At 48.8% G+C, this 15,651-nt stretch overlaps 1 protein-coding gene and 1 long non-coding RNA gene across 3 annotated transcripts; one reads left to right on the top strand and one right to left on the bottom strand.

The window, feature by feature from the left end:
• Nucleotides 1-5,318: 5,318 nt before the first annotated feature.
• On the bottom strand, nucleotides 5,319-6,075 carry LOC137842588 (uncharacterized). Its single transcript, XR_011089112.1, has 2 exons — nucleotides 5,935-6,075; nucleotides 5,319-5,595 (listed from the first exon to the last, which is right to left on the bottom strand). It is a non-coding gene; the product is annotated as an uncharacterized lncRNA (long non-coding RNA).
• Nucleotides 6,076-6,183: 108 nt separating this feature from the next.
• On the top strand, nucleotides 6,184-15,445 carry PPP1R26 (protein phosphatase 1 regulatory subunit 26). Of its 2 annotated transcripts, XM_068656823.1 has the most exons (3): nucleotides 6,184-6,325; nucleotides 7,284-7,440; nucleotides 9,116-15,445. In XM_068656823.1, exon 3 carries the CDS (start codon nucleotides 9,177-9,179, stop codon nucleotides 13,209-13,211), a length of 4,035 nt encoding a protein of 1,344 aa, XP_068512924.1. In that variant the 5' UTR covers nucleotides 6,184-6,325; nucleotides 7,284-7,440; nucleotides 9,116-9,176; the 3' UTR covers nucleotides 13,212-15,445. The 2 variants fall into 2 exon arrangements, with proteins under 2 accessions (XP_068512924.1, XP_068512925.1); XM_068656824.1 differs by lacking the exon at nucleotides 7,284-7,440.
• The last annotated feature ends 206 nt before the right edge of the window (nucleotides 15,446-15,651 follow it).

The following is a 15,651-nucleotide window of genomic DNA, read 5'->3' as shown; positions in this document are numbered from 1 at the left end:
TTCGGGCATATTTGCCAAATGCTGCTCCTACCACCCTGAAATGGTTTCTGGGAGGTGCCTGCACCCCGCAGAGCAGCCGGGAAGTTTTTGCTCTGTCTGGCTGCTTGGCCAAGGGTGGCTGTGCTGGTTTGTTGGAGGAGAGCTCAGGTCAAAGAGCTGTGTGGCTTTGCTGTCTCAGCATGGATTTATATATATATATATATATTTTTTTTTTTAACCAGTTTGAAAACCCAAAACAGTGGTGCTTTTTGGTTTGATCCAAACCTTATTTAATGCAGCATTTTGGCCGCTCAGCCGAGCAGCAGCAGTTCCCAAATCCTTAATCAAAGCCTGCTCGCACAAAATGCGCCTTGCATTTGCGAAGCCGTGGGTGAGCGAGCCCCGCTGGGCACTGCAAACCCCAACCTGTCCCCTCCCCGGCCACCCCAGTGTGACCGGGGTGGTGGCAGCATCCTGTGGGGGCAGCACGGACTCATCCTGCTCCACGGGGACCTCAGGGGGAAGGCGATCCCTTTGTGCCGTGCTCCGGTCCGAGGCTTTGAACTCCTGCCAGCAACCCCGTTGTGAATTCGCTGCAAGAGGCTTCAGTTGTTTGCAGCCAAGAGAGTCCGCGAGTGCTAAAAATAGAGAGCACTCCTTGAAGGTGATCTGAAAAGCTTTCCGAAACGGGAAGATGCCTTTTGAAAAAGCTGGCTTGGAGCTAGTGGGCTGGGAGGGTGCTGCAGCCGGCTCTGCCGGGCACCTGGAGCTCCCATACGGATGTTGGTGGAGTCGCATTACGGGTGGAGCTGAATGAAGTTCCTATTTATTTTAGTGCCAGCTTCGGGCACTGTGCTGCAGGGCACGAGCAAATCCAGCGTCCCACACACCCTGCAGCCCCATCTCTGGGGCTCAGTGCTTCAGTGCTTGCGGCTGCGAGCTTTGGGAGCTGCCAGAAGGGAGCCCACAAATGCCCCTGCCCCGTGGTGGAGGAAATCACCCCATGGTTCAGGAGAAGGCACTTTGCTCCCAGATCAGCTCAGGAGGGAGGCACAACCTCTCCAATGTGACATCAGGTCCACATCAGGTCCGTGCCATGATCCCAAGAGATGCCTGTGATGCTTGGGCATTATCCAGGTGCACCCCAGGCAGCCTCCAGCCCTCCCAGCAGGTTCCCCAGCACTGCCCTGAGGGGGCTGCAGGGATGCTCCTGGGCAGGTCAGAAAGGTGCTCTGCAAACATGACACTTAGCAGCACAGGGACAAGTCCGTGGTCTTGCTGGGACTTCTCAGCAGAAGCCAGCGGAGCCGTAATAACAGGAGCTGGAGGGTACAGGGCATTTTCTTTTCCTCCGCCAGTCCCCTCAAAGCTCACAGCAATTGCAGCACAAAGGCAAAGAGGTTTCCTTTTGAAATATATCGCGACCGCAGAACCTGTTTCATTACGGCTTTTCTTTGCGTGGCAGGGAAAGCAGCAATCCCCCTGTACAGCTTTGATCTTGCCCTTTACAAAGTCCGTTCTGAAGCTCCCGGACCCCTTTCCATCACCTTTCACCACGGCTCATGGCACCCGATGCCTTCGTATCCAAGCCCGTGGCCAAAATCAAAGCGCTGCTGCGGGAAACTGCAAATAGTTCATTAAAAAAGAAAGAAAGGGACTTTGTCTCGGAATGAACCCTTGCGTTCCTCAGTGCTCCCGAGCCCTGAGATGCAGGAAACATGTGAGCTGCCCCGGCACCGCGCAAGCATGCTGCTCGATGGCTTGGCACCAGCCTTCAGCACTCAACTCCAACCACTCGTCCCCAAGAGGATGCTGCGTGCGCTCAGCCTGCGGCCCCAGGAGGAGCAGGCTGTGGTCCCAGAGCTGCCTGTGGCCAGCAGAAAGCCCCAGGTTCCTGCCCGTGAGCTCCCACGGCTTGGTCCCTGCCCCATGGGTGCCTCAGGGGCTTCTCAGGATCAGATCTCTGCTCTGCGAGGTGCCAGGGCTGGAGGTGGCACTGTGACACCTAACGGGCACAAGAGGAATTGTGCCAAGGGCATCTTTGAAACCAGTCAAAGATTCGAGTTCCAGAACACAAGGGAGGTGCCCTCACTTCACAACTGTCCAGCACCGTATGATATCAAGTTTACTTGGAAGGGTTTCAATCACTCTTCTTGGCACCACGTTGTACTTCTGGGGTTGTCTCCTCACGCCAGACACCCAGGAGTTACCACCGAAAGGGGTCATCTTCTAAACCGGGCACTTGTGCACCCTGGAGCCCTTCAGCTGCCTTTTAATGGTCAGTAACGAACGGGAAGTTCACCGGATTTGACTCAAAACCACTAAACACACCCTGTCACCATGCCTCTGTGCTGTACTTTCTACCGGATGCGTTTCACAGAACCAGTGGTTCTCTATAAAAAAAAAAATATATATATACACAAATCTGACATGCAAGGTTGATTTACTACAACGGAGGCTGCCGAGGCAAGACAGAGAGGAGCCTCCCATGGCTGTGGGATCCGTGCTGGCTCCTCCGAGAGCTGGACCCCAGCCCTCCACCAGCCCCCGGTGCCACTTCCCCGGCAGCACCAGCCCTGCTGCTACGGCTGCTCGCTCCGCTCGGAGGGTAAATAGAAATGTTCAATATCTGCTGCTGGCTGGCAGCTTTCACAGGCATCTCTATTCCTTTTTTTTTTTTTTTTTTTTTTCTAAATTAGATCTTTCTATTATAACTTCGAGGCCTCATGAGTCTCCTTGGCATTTATTAAATAACAACTAAACCCTTCAATTTGCCATGTTACTACATGATGCAGTTGTACTCCAGCTGACGTGCTGCCTGCGGTCAGACTGAAGGGGCTGAACCGAGGGGGGGACATACAGGACCGGGGCCACCACCGCTGCTCTGGGACGTGCCATGTGCTCACAGCACGAGCAAATTCATGCAGGAGGGAAGCAGGTGCTCAAGCCCCACCTGAGCCTTGTTTTGAACCAAACAGAAGCAGCCCACTCAGTTTATTTAAAGCCAATGCTTGCACTGTTTTTTTTTTTTCGTTTTTTTTTTTTTTTGCCAAAACTTTTGGACCTCCTGAAGCTCGGTGGAGCCTCGTGATATGTGGACCCCAAACACTAGCTGAGCTCAAGGTGCAGACCACGCTCACTCCGCATCTTTTCCCATACACAGCTTCCACCAAAAACTTAAAGGTCCCAGTGGGATTTCACTTTAATGGAGTGGTTTCGCCCCGAAACTTAACGGCACACTTGGTGAATTCACAGCTGGCACCAGCAGAGGAAAAGCTTTGCAGAACCTGAGGCTATCGATTTCCCCCACGTCCTAGACGTGGTTGTGCCCTTGGCTGGCATCGGATGTGACTCACATCCCAGCCAAACTGCAGCGCAGAAATGCCTGGCGTTGGAACACGGCTCCACGTGAGGACTGTAATTGGCCTTGAAGCCACAGGTTTCCAGACAACAGGAACATCTGCGAGGTGAGTCCTTTCATTCTTACTATTTTGGTTTTAATCTTGTCTTTTTTTGTTATGGAGGGAAAAAAAAAAAAAAAAGGCATCACCTGAACTCTGTTTTCAGCCGTGATAATCCACAGCAGCTTTCGCCTCTAATGTGGCCGGAGCCACCTCTAATGAGAGCCTGTTCCTACCCCCTGCAATAAGCTGCAAATGGGATGAGCAGATCCTGAGGTCAGGGAAGATGTTTCATTTTGAAAACATGAACATTTCCCTGCCATCCCAGCCGTCCTAACAAGGGGTCCAATTAGTGCCTGTGACTTTGTCATCCATCCACCAGGGACGCGCGGATGGGGACCACTGCTCTCATTTCCACAAAGATCATGGATCAGGAAGACAAATCATCCCTAATGGGACCTCGGGGAGAGGCTTCGTTTTTATTTCAAGTGAAAGGATGCACATGGAGGCCAACTTGTTCTGCGGGGCCATAAACTGCCACCCCCGCCAGTGACAGCAGTGCTCTCCAGCAGCAGCCAGCCTCCCTCCCCTCCAAGCAACTGCATGTGCACAAGCACATTTATCAGGCTTCTGGCCATCGCTCTGACTTCAATTTTATTTTTAAAGTGCATTCACATGCAAATTGACTTGGCCTGGGAGGATACAGGAATACAAGAGCCCTTTCTTTCCTTTGGAGTGGCATTAGGAGGAACATGGTGAAAAGAGCAAAGTTTCCTCACCTCCGGGCTGCAATTCTGCAGCTAAGGAAAAGCATGTTCATTGTTTTCTTCTGCACACAGATGCTGGCTGTGCTGTTTTCAGCAGTTTCATTCAAGCGAGCCATTTCAGAATATAAAAGCTTATTGCATATCCAGAAAAAAAGAAAAAAAAAAAAAGCTGTTTTATTTATTGTAAGAGCAGGAGATAAATTAAGCTGAGTCTATAAATGTGCGTGATTGCTTGAAACATGGTCCTGTCTCGTGTCCTGAATAAAAGCAGGATCAGACCTGGTCCAGTAGGTAAGCAACTCCTGGGGAAAAAATAATAATATATTTTTTTAAGAAAAGATTAGAATATGAGATTGGAGTCTAGGAAAGAGCACAATTCCTTCTGCCTCAGGCTGAAAATGCTCCCCAAAAGAAGTACCTTCAGGGTGAAAGCGGATAGAAAACCTTCCACAGCACATGGCATATGTCAGCCCCAAATCCTGTGATGTATTGCTGCAGATTGAGAACAAAAACATCAGAGAAGCCTTGCAGCAAAGAGCTGCAGCATCCAGCACCCACCCTGCACCTGTACCAGCGACAGGGCAGGCTCAATCTGGGAGCATCATTAGCTCCAGCAACACCTCTTTCTGCAAAGACAGAATGGATTTGCCTTGGAGCCGAGCTAACTCTCACCGATGTGTAACACCACATCAGGAAACTGCCCCCTAACTCCAAGTTAAACTTCTCCTGAGTTGCAGGGCTGTGATGTGCCGTCAGAGCTACAGCAGAAATGGCAGTGTCAGCCACCATGCTCATGCAAAGAGCCTGGAGCTTTGAATGGAGAGGGATAGGGAAAATGATTGTGTGATACACCTATGAAGGGCAACGGGCCCTGACATCTGCCAGGTTCTTGGTCACTGGGAATAATTCCTTTAACCACAGAGGAGCCCAGCGGGATGGGAGCACAGTGTCTGGTCTGCACAGCCACAAGCTGGCACCCTCTTCATCCTGGGACCCTTTGTACCTGCTGTTCCCTACTGCTGTTCGCTTGATGTTTCATCACCTGAGCATTTCCCCACTGATTTCAGCAACACCCAGCCAAAAGATACCAGTTTCCCCTGTACTATCACAGGTATTCAAGCACCACGACTATAAAACACACTGGCAAAATGAGAACAGGCAGCACCTGTGGTTAAAGTGTTAATTTATTTATTTAACAGAAAGTCAGAATGGAAGTGCTTGTGAGGATGTAGAAACCAAGGGCTATGAGTGATCCTGAAGCTTCTAGTGAAGGAGCAGGTTGAAACGGGTGTCCCATAAGGGAGGACCCTGGTGCTTTGGGATCCGTAACGCCGTCGGCATGGATGTGGCCCTGCAGCAAGGGCACAGTCGGGTGGGTCAGGACGGCTGTAACCCCAGGAAGCACAGGGGTTTTCCGGTGGGTAACCTGTACTCGTAGCAGCAAGTTTCTGGAAAGAAAACAAACAAATAAAGCAGGCTTTGGCTCTTATAACCACTTTAGCCGTTACACCCCGAACTTTAGGTTTGGGCCAGCAGCTGGCATAGCTCTGCTGACATTTTAAGCCTGGTTCTCTTTGCTCCCCGAAGGAAATGCTGCGAGTTCTCCTGCGGGCAGCACATTGCAACCCGTGGGGATTATTTCCACAGCCGGGGCCACGCTCCCACCCACCCCACACGCGTGTTTCCAGGGGAGGGGGGGCGAGGTACGGAGCCCACACCTCGCCTATTCCCCACCGTGGGGCTGCACCCACGACTAACCGGCCGCCCCCTTGTCCTCCTCCCCTTACAGCGGAGCCATGAGGGCTGCAGCCTCCTTCCTAGGGGCCCGGCCGTGCCTCTCTTTAAGCCCCGGTAACGGGGCCGAACCGACCCGGTGCCGCCCGGTGCTGCCCCGCCGCCCCCTCAGCGAGCACCGGCGGCCACCGAGGGCCCGGCCCGGCCGCCCCCCGCCTCCCCGGCGGAGCCCTGCGGCGCATGCCTCCCTCTGGCCGGGGGCAGGGAAGGAAGAACCGCCCGCCCCTGCACCGAGCTCGGCGGGCAGCGGCCGCTCGGAAGCCGGGGAACGGGGCGCGACCGAGAGGCTGCGAGCGGCCCCCGGGGAAGGGAAGCAAGCACCGGGACGCCGCTGCCTGGTCCCCCGCTTCGTCCCCGCCTCGGTCACCCCCGCGGAGGCAGCAGGTGAGGGTCGGGAGGAGGAAGAAGGAGGAAAAGGAGGAGGAGGAGGAGGAGAAGGAGGAGGCGGCGGGGCCGAAGCCGAGGCCGAGCCCGGCGGAGGGCGGCGGAAGGCGGGAAGGGGGAGCCATGGCGGCGCCGCTCGGCCCGGCCTGAGGCGGGCACGGCGAGGGAAGGGGGCGCCCCGCCGGCCCCGGGGGGTGCCCGGTGCTGTCCCCCGGCTGCTAAGCAGGGGGTACCGGACCCCTAAGGGTGCCCCTCGCGCTGTGGGGCCGCTTCGTGGCTTCTTCACGTCCCCTCGTGGTTGTGTCGTCCCCCCCCCGCTGGGTGTCCCCTCACACCCCCTCTGTGGGTGTCCCCACACACCCTTCGTGGGTGTGCCTCAAAGCCACCTCACGGTGGGCAGGGCCCCCCCTCACGACCCCCAGTTTGTCCCCTCCGTGGGTGCAGAGCCCCCCAGCAGGCAGCGGGCGACGGGCCCACCGCCATCTCCTCGCCTCCCCCTCATTCCCACCCTTCCCCATCTCCTGCTCCCAGAGGGGAAACTGAGGCACGGAGCTGGGGGGGGACACAGAGAAATTATGAGGGAGGTGAGACCCTGGCTGGGGAGATTTGGGCAGTCTGGGCTGGTGGGGTCATACCCACAGCAGGGGGTGGCACTGGGTGTGCTCTGAGGGCTGTCCCAGCCCAAACCAGGCTGCGATTCCACAAATTATACCCAAAAGAGGGTTTTCGGCTGTGTGAGGAAGGAGCAGCAAGGTTGTCCCCGTCAGCCACGGCTGGGGAGCCGCAAAGTTGTCCCCATCAGCTGTGCCTGGGGTTCGGCGTCCCGTCCTAGCCCCAAGCGTCGTGGTGCATTACCACAACACCCATCGTGTTTTCTCTCCAAAGGCGGTCATATTTCGGCAGCAGAGGTGGTAAATAAACACAGGTGTTATTAACGCACGTCCCTTTGATTTACCAGCGCACAGTTGAGTTTCAGCAGCTGCCACTAGGATGCTGGCCGTGGCCCGAAGGGGCGGTGTGAAAGTTAGTCTCAACGCTGTGTAATGTTTGTAGTGCCACAGCCATCCGAGTGTGGGATAATGAAGACATCTGCCCCTTCTCTGGAAACTGTGGAAGTAGGTTGATACGAAATATATGCTTTTTTTTTTTTTTTTTTTTAAATGAAGCTGGAATCTTAAGTATGTTAATTGCATTTCTTCGGGATAATTAGGTGTTCTAATTTCTGACTGTTTGAAGCTTTGCTGCTTATTAGAACGAAAACCGTTTTTAATTTATCATTGCCCCAGTGGATGTGTTGGAGACTGTTTTAGAAATTTTCTGTTCATTCACATTTTCCTAAAAGTTTCAGTTGTGACCTGCATCACAGCAGGCTTCTGAGCTGCTTCTGTGAGACGCTTCCCAGGGTACCTCACGGCTTTGTATGTGAAAGGCTGGGAGGGCTCGGATTTTATTGGCGAGCGTAGAGCAGAAGTAAATCTAAACTATCTTCAGTTGACTGAAAAGGTGGAATTTAAACAGCGTGTCAGCTTGCTCCAAGTACCAACCATCAGGCGAGAATGTTCTTGATCGCTGCACTTACAATTTTAATTCTGCAAGATTGATGTTTTGAAACTGATTAACGCTGAGGAATAGAAAACCAGCAATGGATGTCCAGAGCCAAAGGTTTGGTTAAAATGTGCTAAAATGCTAAGATGTTCTTCAGTGGAGAATCAAAGAGTGAAAAGGCAAAACATTACCAGCTGTGTTTTCAGAGCTAACCACCCTGTGGACATTGTGTGAGGCATGTTCAGGGTGACTCTGTCTCAGTCAATAGGATTTCAAGAATATTCCAGTCTCCCAACAAGTTGGCAATAAAACTGGTCCCTGAGCACAGGTCCCAGAATACTTTTGACACACGCATTTATCATGCTGTACTACAATCTGTGTTGGAGCACTCTGCTCTTTTAAAGTGATAAAGCGTTGTCATCCCTGGTTGACTGTTATCTTTTTCTTAGTAGCAAATACATCTATAAGTTTTAAGGAGTTATCACCATAGTCATTCTTTAAAATATTAGCTCAAATATTAAGAATGATAGCTGCTTAAAATATTATTAAATATTATTTAATCCAATAAGGTCTCTAAAATATTTATTGCCACTGATTAATTTGAAACCAAAGCTAGGAAATAATGGACAGGGGTAAAGATGGAGAGAATTTAGAAGTAAAAGCATATCTCTAGGCTGGTAGATTGGAACTGGCTGAGTTTGCAGGGGAGATGGTGTATCGGGCTTAGAGGAGAGCCCCACTGCTGTATTTTATTTTTTTATTTTTTTTAACGGGGGCTGCTGTATGTCTTGTTCCAGCCAGGAGTTGTTTTCATCCCACCAAACGATGCTGCAGGTGAAACCTTCTGCCCTTGAGCGACCGCATGGAAGTTCTGTTTGGGGTGTCAGTCGTTCTGTTGACTTTTTTCACTGTCCCTCTAAACAGGCCTTGCTCTGTTCGGGGTTTATAATGTAATACTACTCTCACAAATTCCTGAAGGTTTGTGTCTACCAAAAGGTTTTGTCCTGCAGTGAGGTCAGAATGGTTTCTCTCTCAGGGTTATTACAGTATAGCATGTTTCAGGAAGAAATAGGTTCCCTTTCTTTCTCCTCGAGCTACTGAAGTTCCTCTGCTGCATGCGTTTAATACCCAGCCAGAACTAATAAAAGCTGTCCTGGGTTTACAGTTTCGACCACCAAGTATTATTACATATCTAACTTCTGAAAAGTTCCATGTAGTAAAATATTTTCTTCTTTTTTATCATAGGATGGAAAAGAGACCGGTCTGAAAAACGCCTCCTTCGTGGACTTTGCTGTTGCCTGCTAGAATGTTCCTTATGAATGCTTCTCCCTTGGTAGCTCTTCAAACACAATGGGAGTCCTTTGGGCCAGCCAGGAATTGTAGATACCCCGTTTGCTTCTCTGAATCCGAAGGGAACGTCACTAGAACCTCTGTAAGCGCAAAAGTTCAGATGATCATAAACAGCCTGCAAAGTCAAGAGTCTCCCCTGGGTATGAACAATGAGTATGGTTGTGTTATGCAGAAGAAACAAAAGGGAGAAAAGGGCGCCGGTAATAGGGTCACATCCAGCAGCACGTTGCTGCGGAAGCATCCTAAATATACCGAGCGTGGTTGCCCTGCTGGGTCAGTCGACACTGAAGTGGAAGTGAACGTGGGATTTGAGACTCTCTTGCTTGACTCTGATAGCGACGATTCTGTTGACCGAGGTATAGAGGAAGCCATTCAAGAGTACTTGAAAGCAAAAAGCAAAAGTGACCAGTCGTTACAGAGGAATGCAGAGTGTTCTGAAAATATAAGCAGAGACAAAAGATTTAAGAGACAGTTCTCCCAGAACAAAATGTCTAGCGACCTGCTACCTGTGAAATTTAAAGCAGAGATGCTCTCTGAAGAGTACCTGTCTGACCAGCTGGGACTTGGTAAAAGGCTACAGCCCGCTTCCCCTCAAAGCATCAGCAGCGATGATTCCTTTGAACAAAGCATACAAGCTGAAATAGTGCAGTTCTTGAATGAGAAAAAGCAGCAAGAAATTAGCAAGTGTGTAATCGGGGAGGATAAAAAAGATTCCCAGGTGAGATCTGTCCTAAAAAGCAACAAACAACCAACTAACAAAACAAACTGTGGTGCTATGAAGCAAGATTGTAACGCGCTCCTCTTGAGACACCATCCCAAGCTACGGAAAACCAGCACACAGTCCAAGTGTCTGAAGGCTAAAATCCAGGAAGAGCCCGGTGATTTCAATCAAGTGAACCGCGCTTATCTAGAAATGGCCACTGCCAGCCAGCCCTGGTTAATGCAGCAAAATAAAGCAAGTGGAGCTAATTACTGGGAAACGAGGGGAGCACTTCTGAATGAGAGCATGCACGCCTCCGACTCAAGTAGCGATGATGGCATTGAAGAAGCCATTCAGCTTTATCAGCTAGAGAAGATCAGGAAGGAGGGAGGTCACCCAACAGGCTCAGTCCTTTTGCAAAGGGAACAATTTGACGCCAAGGGGATAGCCAACATTTCTGCAAGCCTGACAATTAGCTCAACAAAAAGTGCCTCACCAGAACATAAAAACCCTATCAGCAACAAAAGAAAAGAGATTAATTCAAAGTCGACAGAGTTAGAAAGCACCAGCAATGAATTTAACAAGCTGTTTAAACCACTGAAAAAAGCCAGACACTTTGTACCTCCAGAGAACAAGATTGCTGCTTGTGAGCTCACACTGCAGGCCTCTTGCAGGGCAGACACATCTGCAGAACTCATGTGTGCAGAAGCTATCCTCGATATTTCCAAAACAATCATGCCATCCCAAATGGGAAGTGACAACAGATCCCTCGCTACGGACTCCTTCTTTTCTCCCCAGCTTCTCTCATCCTCCCCTTGTGAAAGTGACAACAGCCTCGTGGACAGTGATGATAGCATAGAGCAAGAAATCAGAGCTTTTTTGGCTCTGAAAGCTCAGTCGGAAAGCCTCGTAACAAAGCCTCCCAGCCTGTCACGCTCGATCCAGATGCCTTTGCCATCTGATCAGAACAGCCTCACTGGTACTCTTGAGCCTTCTCTTCCCAAAACACTGAAGCTATCACTGAGTCGTAAAAGGAGACTTAAAAGGGAAGGCAGAATAGTGAAACAAGATGCATCAAAAGCACCTGAACAGCTGGGGACGGGATTTTTCCAGCCGGATACCTATTCAAAATCTCCTCTGCTCCACGAGGGGTGTGTCCTAAGCAGCCCTGAAGAACTCTGTGATGCTCGGAGGCTCGACAGCAACGAGACTACCCAGCAGCAGCTGATGTCTTCTGAGTTGTGCGGATCCGCTGACAAATGCGTGGCCTTGGATTCTGTAAATCCTTTTTTGCAGGTTCAGAGTGGTGCGAGAAAGCATATGAAAAATACCATCCACACTCAAGACAGAGACGGTTCGGCTGATGAGAGCAGTTCTCTGGATAGTGATGAGGACCTTGATAGTGCTATCAAGGACCTTTTACGGTCTAAAAGAAAATTAAAGAAGAAGTCTAAGGAGCAGAAATCACAGTGCAAGAAGAGAGTTAGGTTTACCGAGACAGACGCTCAGCTGCTGGATGAATTTAGCAGCCTCCAACAAAATGAGTGGAAATGTAAAAATCCTGTGCTACTGAAAAGTTGCCTCTCAAAATCTAGAAAAGCTGTGAAAGAGAATGCAATCAGAAATCCTCCAGACAACGTAAATGTCAGACTTTCAAATGAAAGGCCAGAAACCATTAAGAACTTAGAGTTTGATTTACAGCTTAAAAAAGGATATAAACCCGAACCAATTTCAAACCAGAATAACCTGCGGGTAGCTAAGAATAAAAAATGTACTTTCACAGCTGTATCAGACGCTGATGATAGCAGTTCAGTGGATAGCGACGACAGCATTGAACAGGAAATTAGGAAATTTTTGGCAGAAAAGGCTAAGGACTCTGCGAGCAATTCAGAGACGCAAAAAGATGATGCAACTCTAGACCTATTGAGGGTGACCAAACAAACTGCTAATAAAGGAAAGGCAAAGCAACAGCCAGGTGAAAATGAGGTTGGCCTCTTGCTGGGTCAGAGTAAAAAGACTAAAGTGTCCCAGCAAAACAACGAGTTGAAGAACTCTCAGAGAATGGAAGGGAAAAGTGCAATGTTATTTGACAGTGAGAAAGCTGCTCCCTCGGCAGAGAATGTTTATCTTCATACTACTGGTCAGTCAAAAGCTAAACAAGGAACAGGGGGGGTTAAAGGTGGTGCTGCTGGTGAGTTACCTGGAAATGCAACAGGTAAAAAGGACGTCCCTAATAAGGAAGCTGTGCAGAAAACACTTGCAGCTAAAAACGGCAAAAATGAAGGTTGTAAAGTACGCAAAGTAGCTAATGCAAAATCTCGATCTAAAAGAAAGAACACCTTTCACTTAAAAATTTCGAGTAAATTTATCGCGGGTCTCAAGTACGCTCGGGAAAGGAAGAAATCCATGCTTTTGATGAAAAAGCAAAAAGCAGAGCAGGTGCTCAGCCAGAGCAGCGCATTAAGAATGGAGGTAGATTCCCAGGATACAGACGTACTTAGGCAGGGAAGAGAAGCCTCCCAGCCAAAAGGTGAATTTAGCAGGGAGAATGAGACAGCAATAAAAGAACCCAGTTCTTCTCAGAAGCTCACTGTGGAAACATCAGGTCCCCATGTAGCAGAAAGCTGTGAAAGACGGGAGGCTGCTCCTTTGTATATCACAGAGGGCTGCCAAAGGGCTGCCACTGCAGGAGACCACTCAGATTCACATTCGAATCTCCCCTCGCAGGAACAGAGCGTGGCAGCAGTAACAGTAGATAAGGCTTGCAGAGGAACATCCAAAGCTGAGAACATAGAGATACGTACGAAGGATGGAGGTATCCTCAAAGACAGCTGGGCAGATTCGAGTTTAGATCCCCCTCTCCCACAACACGGTATGGCAGCAGTAAAAGCTGGTAAAATTAGTGGAGGGACGTGTCAGGAGAGCATACATGTGTGCAGTAGTGCAGAGAATAGCCAGCAGGACAGCGTGTCAGACCCAAGTTCAGGTTGCCCGCTGCAGGAGCTAACTGTGACAGCGGATAAAACTAGTGGAGGAGCACACGTGGATAACAGCGTGCACGTGTGCATTAAGGAGGAAGAAGTTCTCCACCAGGACAGTGACAGGCAGGAAGAAATTCAGGTATCCAGATCCAGTCTGGAAGGAAAACTGCCTGCCGTGCAGAATAGGGGAGCTGATTGTGAGCTGGACCAAGGGCAGGAAGTTCTAGACAAAAACTGTGCAAAACTTACTGATGTACCCGCAGGGGACTGCCCAGATTCCTTCTTGAAAGTAAAAGTTTCACATATGTAAGTACACTTTTTTTTTTTTCCCCACAGTAACAGTATTTTTAGGAAATAACTTGTTACAATTATCTTGATAAAACTTGAGACATGAGAGATGGTGGGAGAGGCTGATATATGTATATCATACACACACTAATGTGAAAAAAGCACCTATTTAACAGGGATATCACGGATAAACATACTTCGGTTTTGTAGAATTTTGTAAATTATTTAAAGCGCTCTAAGGAAATATTTTTTATAATGATTTTTAGGGCTTACATTACTACAGGATACTGTAGTTGCTGTAGATAAGATTATACTGGCTGATCATGCTTTAAATTATGAGGCCTCTAATCATATAGTGAAAGGAAACCTGTTTGCGCGCAGAACACACTTGGCAATGTGTTGAGAGATCCTAGGAGAACACGGCATTTAATACGAGTGCTGTGCTTCGGAAGCAGACTATCTGACATTTGTTTACATTCGAGTTGCCTTAGGACAATCCTTTGTAGTGGTTTTACGCGCGGGTCTCAGCTCTCCCACCCTGAGGACTGTTGGGTGAGCTCGCTGAGCAGGATTCCGTCGGCGTCGGTGCAGCTGTGGGTGCGGAGATCCACCCGTGAAGATCCAAACGCGGATCCAGGTAAACAAAGTGGGTCAGTCTGTCCACACGGCCTGTGTAAGGCGATCTCAGCAGCCGCTGAAAGTACCTTTTGAATGCTGGAAACCTCCTGCTAGCAGGTGATTCAAAGCACAATTGAAGTGGGGAAGAAAGTGAAGGAGCGTGTCTACTTAGACAACACGATTTCTGTGGATTTCACTACTTTCGTACTCGTGGGCCTGCAAGGCTGGAACCGTTTCCTCGTTGCTCTCGAGTCCAGCTCTGATGCCCTGCAGTTACCCAGAGGTGGGGTTTGATTTTTTCCGAATGAACTTTCTTCGATCGAGTGCCCTTACTTTCCTTTTTCAAAAGTGGTTTCTGAAATGTTACATTTCGGTGAACTTTTTTCATTTACAATTTTTGTGCAATAGAGCAAAAAGCTAGGTTTGCTGTAGGAAGTTCCTAACGTAAACGCCAAGGATATTTTCAGCACTGTTCTTTCGTACTGATAGAGCTCTCTCTGCCTCTCTTTCCAGCACCTGGAATAAAACAATTTTTCACTACTGTCTTTTTCTTTGTACTGACTTTAAGTGACATTGAAGTAGTGCGTTCATATCACAATAAAAGTGTCCCCGCACCGGTTTCACTGAAAAATCTGAAAGGGGTGAATTTAAGCTGTTGGCTGGTCATTTTCATTTGTGTGTGGTGAAGTCCTTTGAGTAGTTCGTTCTTGCATCTTGTCCTGTGAATTGATTCAATATTCTCCAGTCTTCTGCAGACCTTCTCTCAGCCAAACTACCATTTAGTGTCACTTGGTCTCTTAATCACTTCAGCAGTCTTCCTGGAGGCTGGCCTTAATGCTGCAAAACGGAGCAAAAGCAGTCAAGAATGGATCCAGTATCACTTAGTATCCCCAGAGGTGATTGCATTTGCAGAATATTGGCAGACTGCAGCATAGCATAGAGTAGGAAAAGTAACCGTGGCATGTAGAGGAATAAAGAACATCCTTTGTGTGTTTGTACTGTTGTGCAGCTACATTTTAAACACGTCTGTGGTGGTCACTTGACATTTCTTACTGTCTGGCCACCTTTTTGTAGTCCTTAGGCTGGTTGGTTGGCTTAAGAGATGAGTATGCATTTCATTTTTGTGGTAGGATACCCTGGGAAAGTGTTTTTTACTTAGCTCACGTGCCTGCACTAAGTCTACACGGGCACATATTTTTGCCTGCCTTGAATCAGTTGCAGGATTTAGGCCTTTTGTTTGGAATAGGTAAATAGGCTGGTATTTTAAAATAGAAGTTTTCAGAGTACCTTGCTTTAAAAGGATTAAACTGTGCTTAATAGAGCTGATGGAAGCACTGTGTACCGTTTGTATGAAATAAGCTGAATGTTTCTCCTCAAAAGTTTCAGTAAATCACCATTTAAGATTTACGAGGTGTCGTGTGCCCCTGTCAATGTGTCTGTGTGCTCAGTACTACTCGTGAACTGATTCACTTCCAGTTAAGATGCAATTCCGATTACCTTGTGCTTTAAATAAAAAACTAATTTCAAACAGCACTTTTTAAAAATTGATAAACTTGATTTGTATATAGGAAATGGTGTACATTGATACGTTTATAATGTTTAATAAACGGGGTTCTGACCATGGACCGTGAAACCAGAGTGCTCCTATGGTTTGTTCTCATCATCACTAGTGAGTAGTGGGTTTTGTGTCATGTTTTTTCCCTCCTGTTCTTAGTCCAAAGATGCAATTAACTTCTGCTGATAACACTTCTGAGTGAAGGATGTCTCCTGCAAAGTCAGTCACTGCATTTGTGTCAGCTGAGCCTGGGAACAGGATCTCAGTTCATCTGCTGCTCTCGCTTCTT

Source organism: Anas acuta, chromosome 20 (genome assembly GCF_963932015.1).
Source record: "Anas acuta chromosome 20, bAnaAcu1.1, whole genome shotgun sequence".
Classification (NCBI taxonomy): Eukaryota; Metazoa; Chordata; class Aves; order Anseriformes; family Anatidae; genus Anas; species Anas acuta.
Note: the sequence above shows the minus strand (reverse complement) of the source record. Positions and strands in the feature narration are given on the sequence as shown.

Coding starts and splice junctions, on each gene's coding strand:
- PPP1R26 (XM_068656824.1), top strand. CDS start 9,177: ATGTTCCTTATGAATGCTTCTCCCTTGGTAGCTCTTCAAACACAATGG.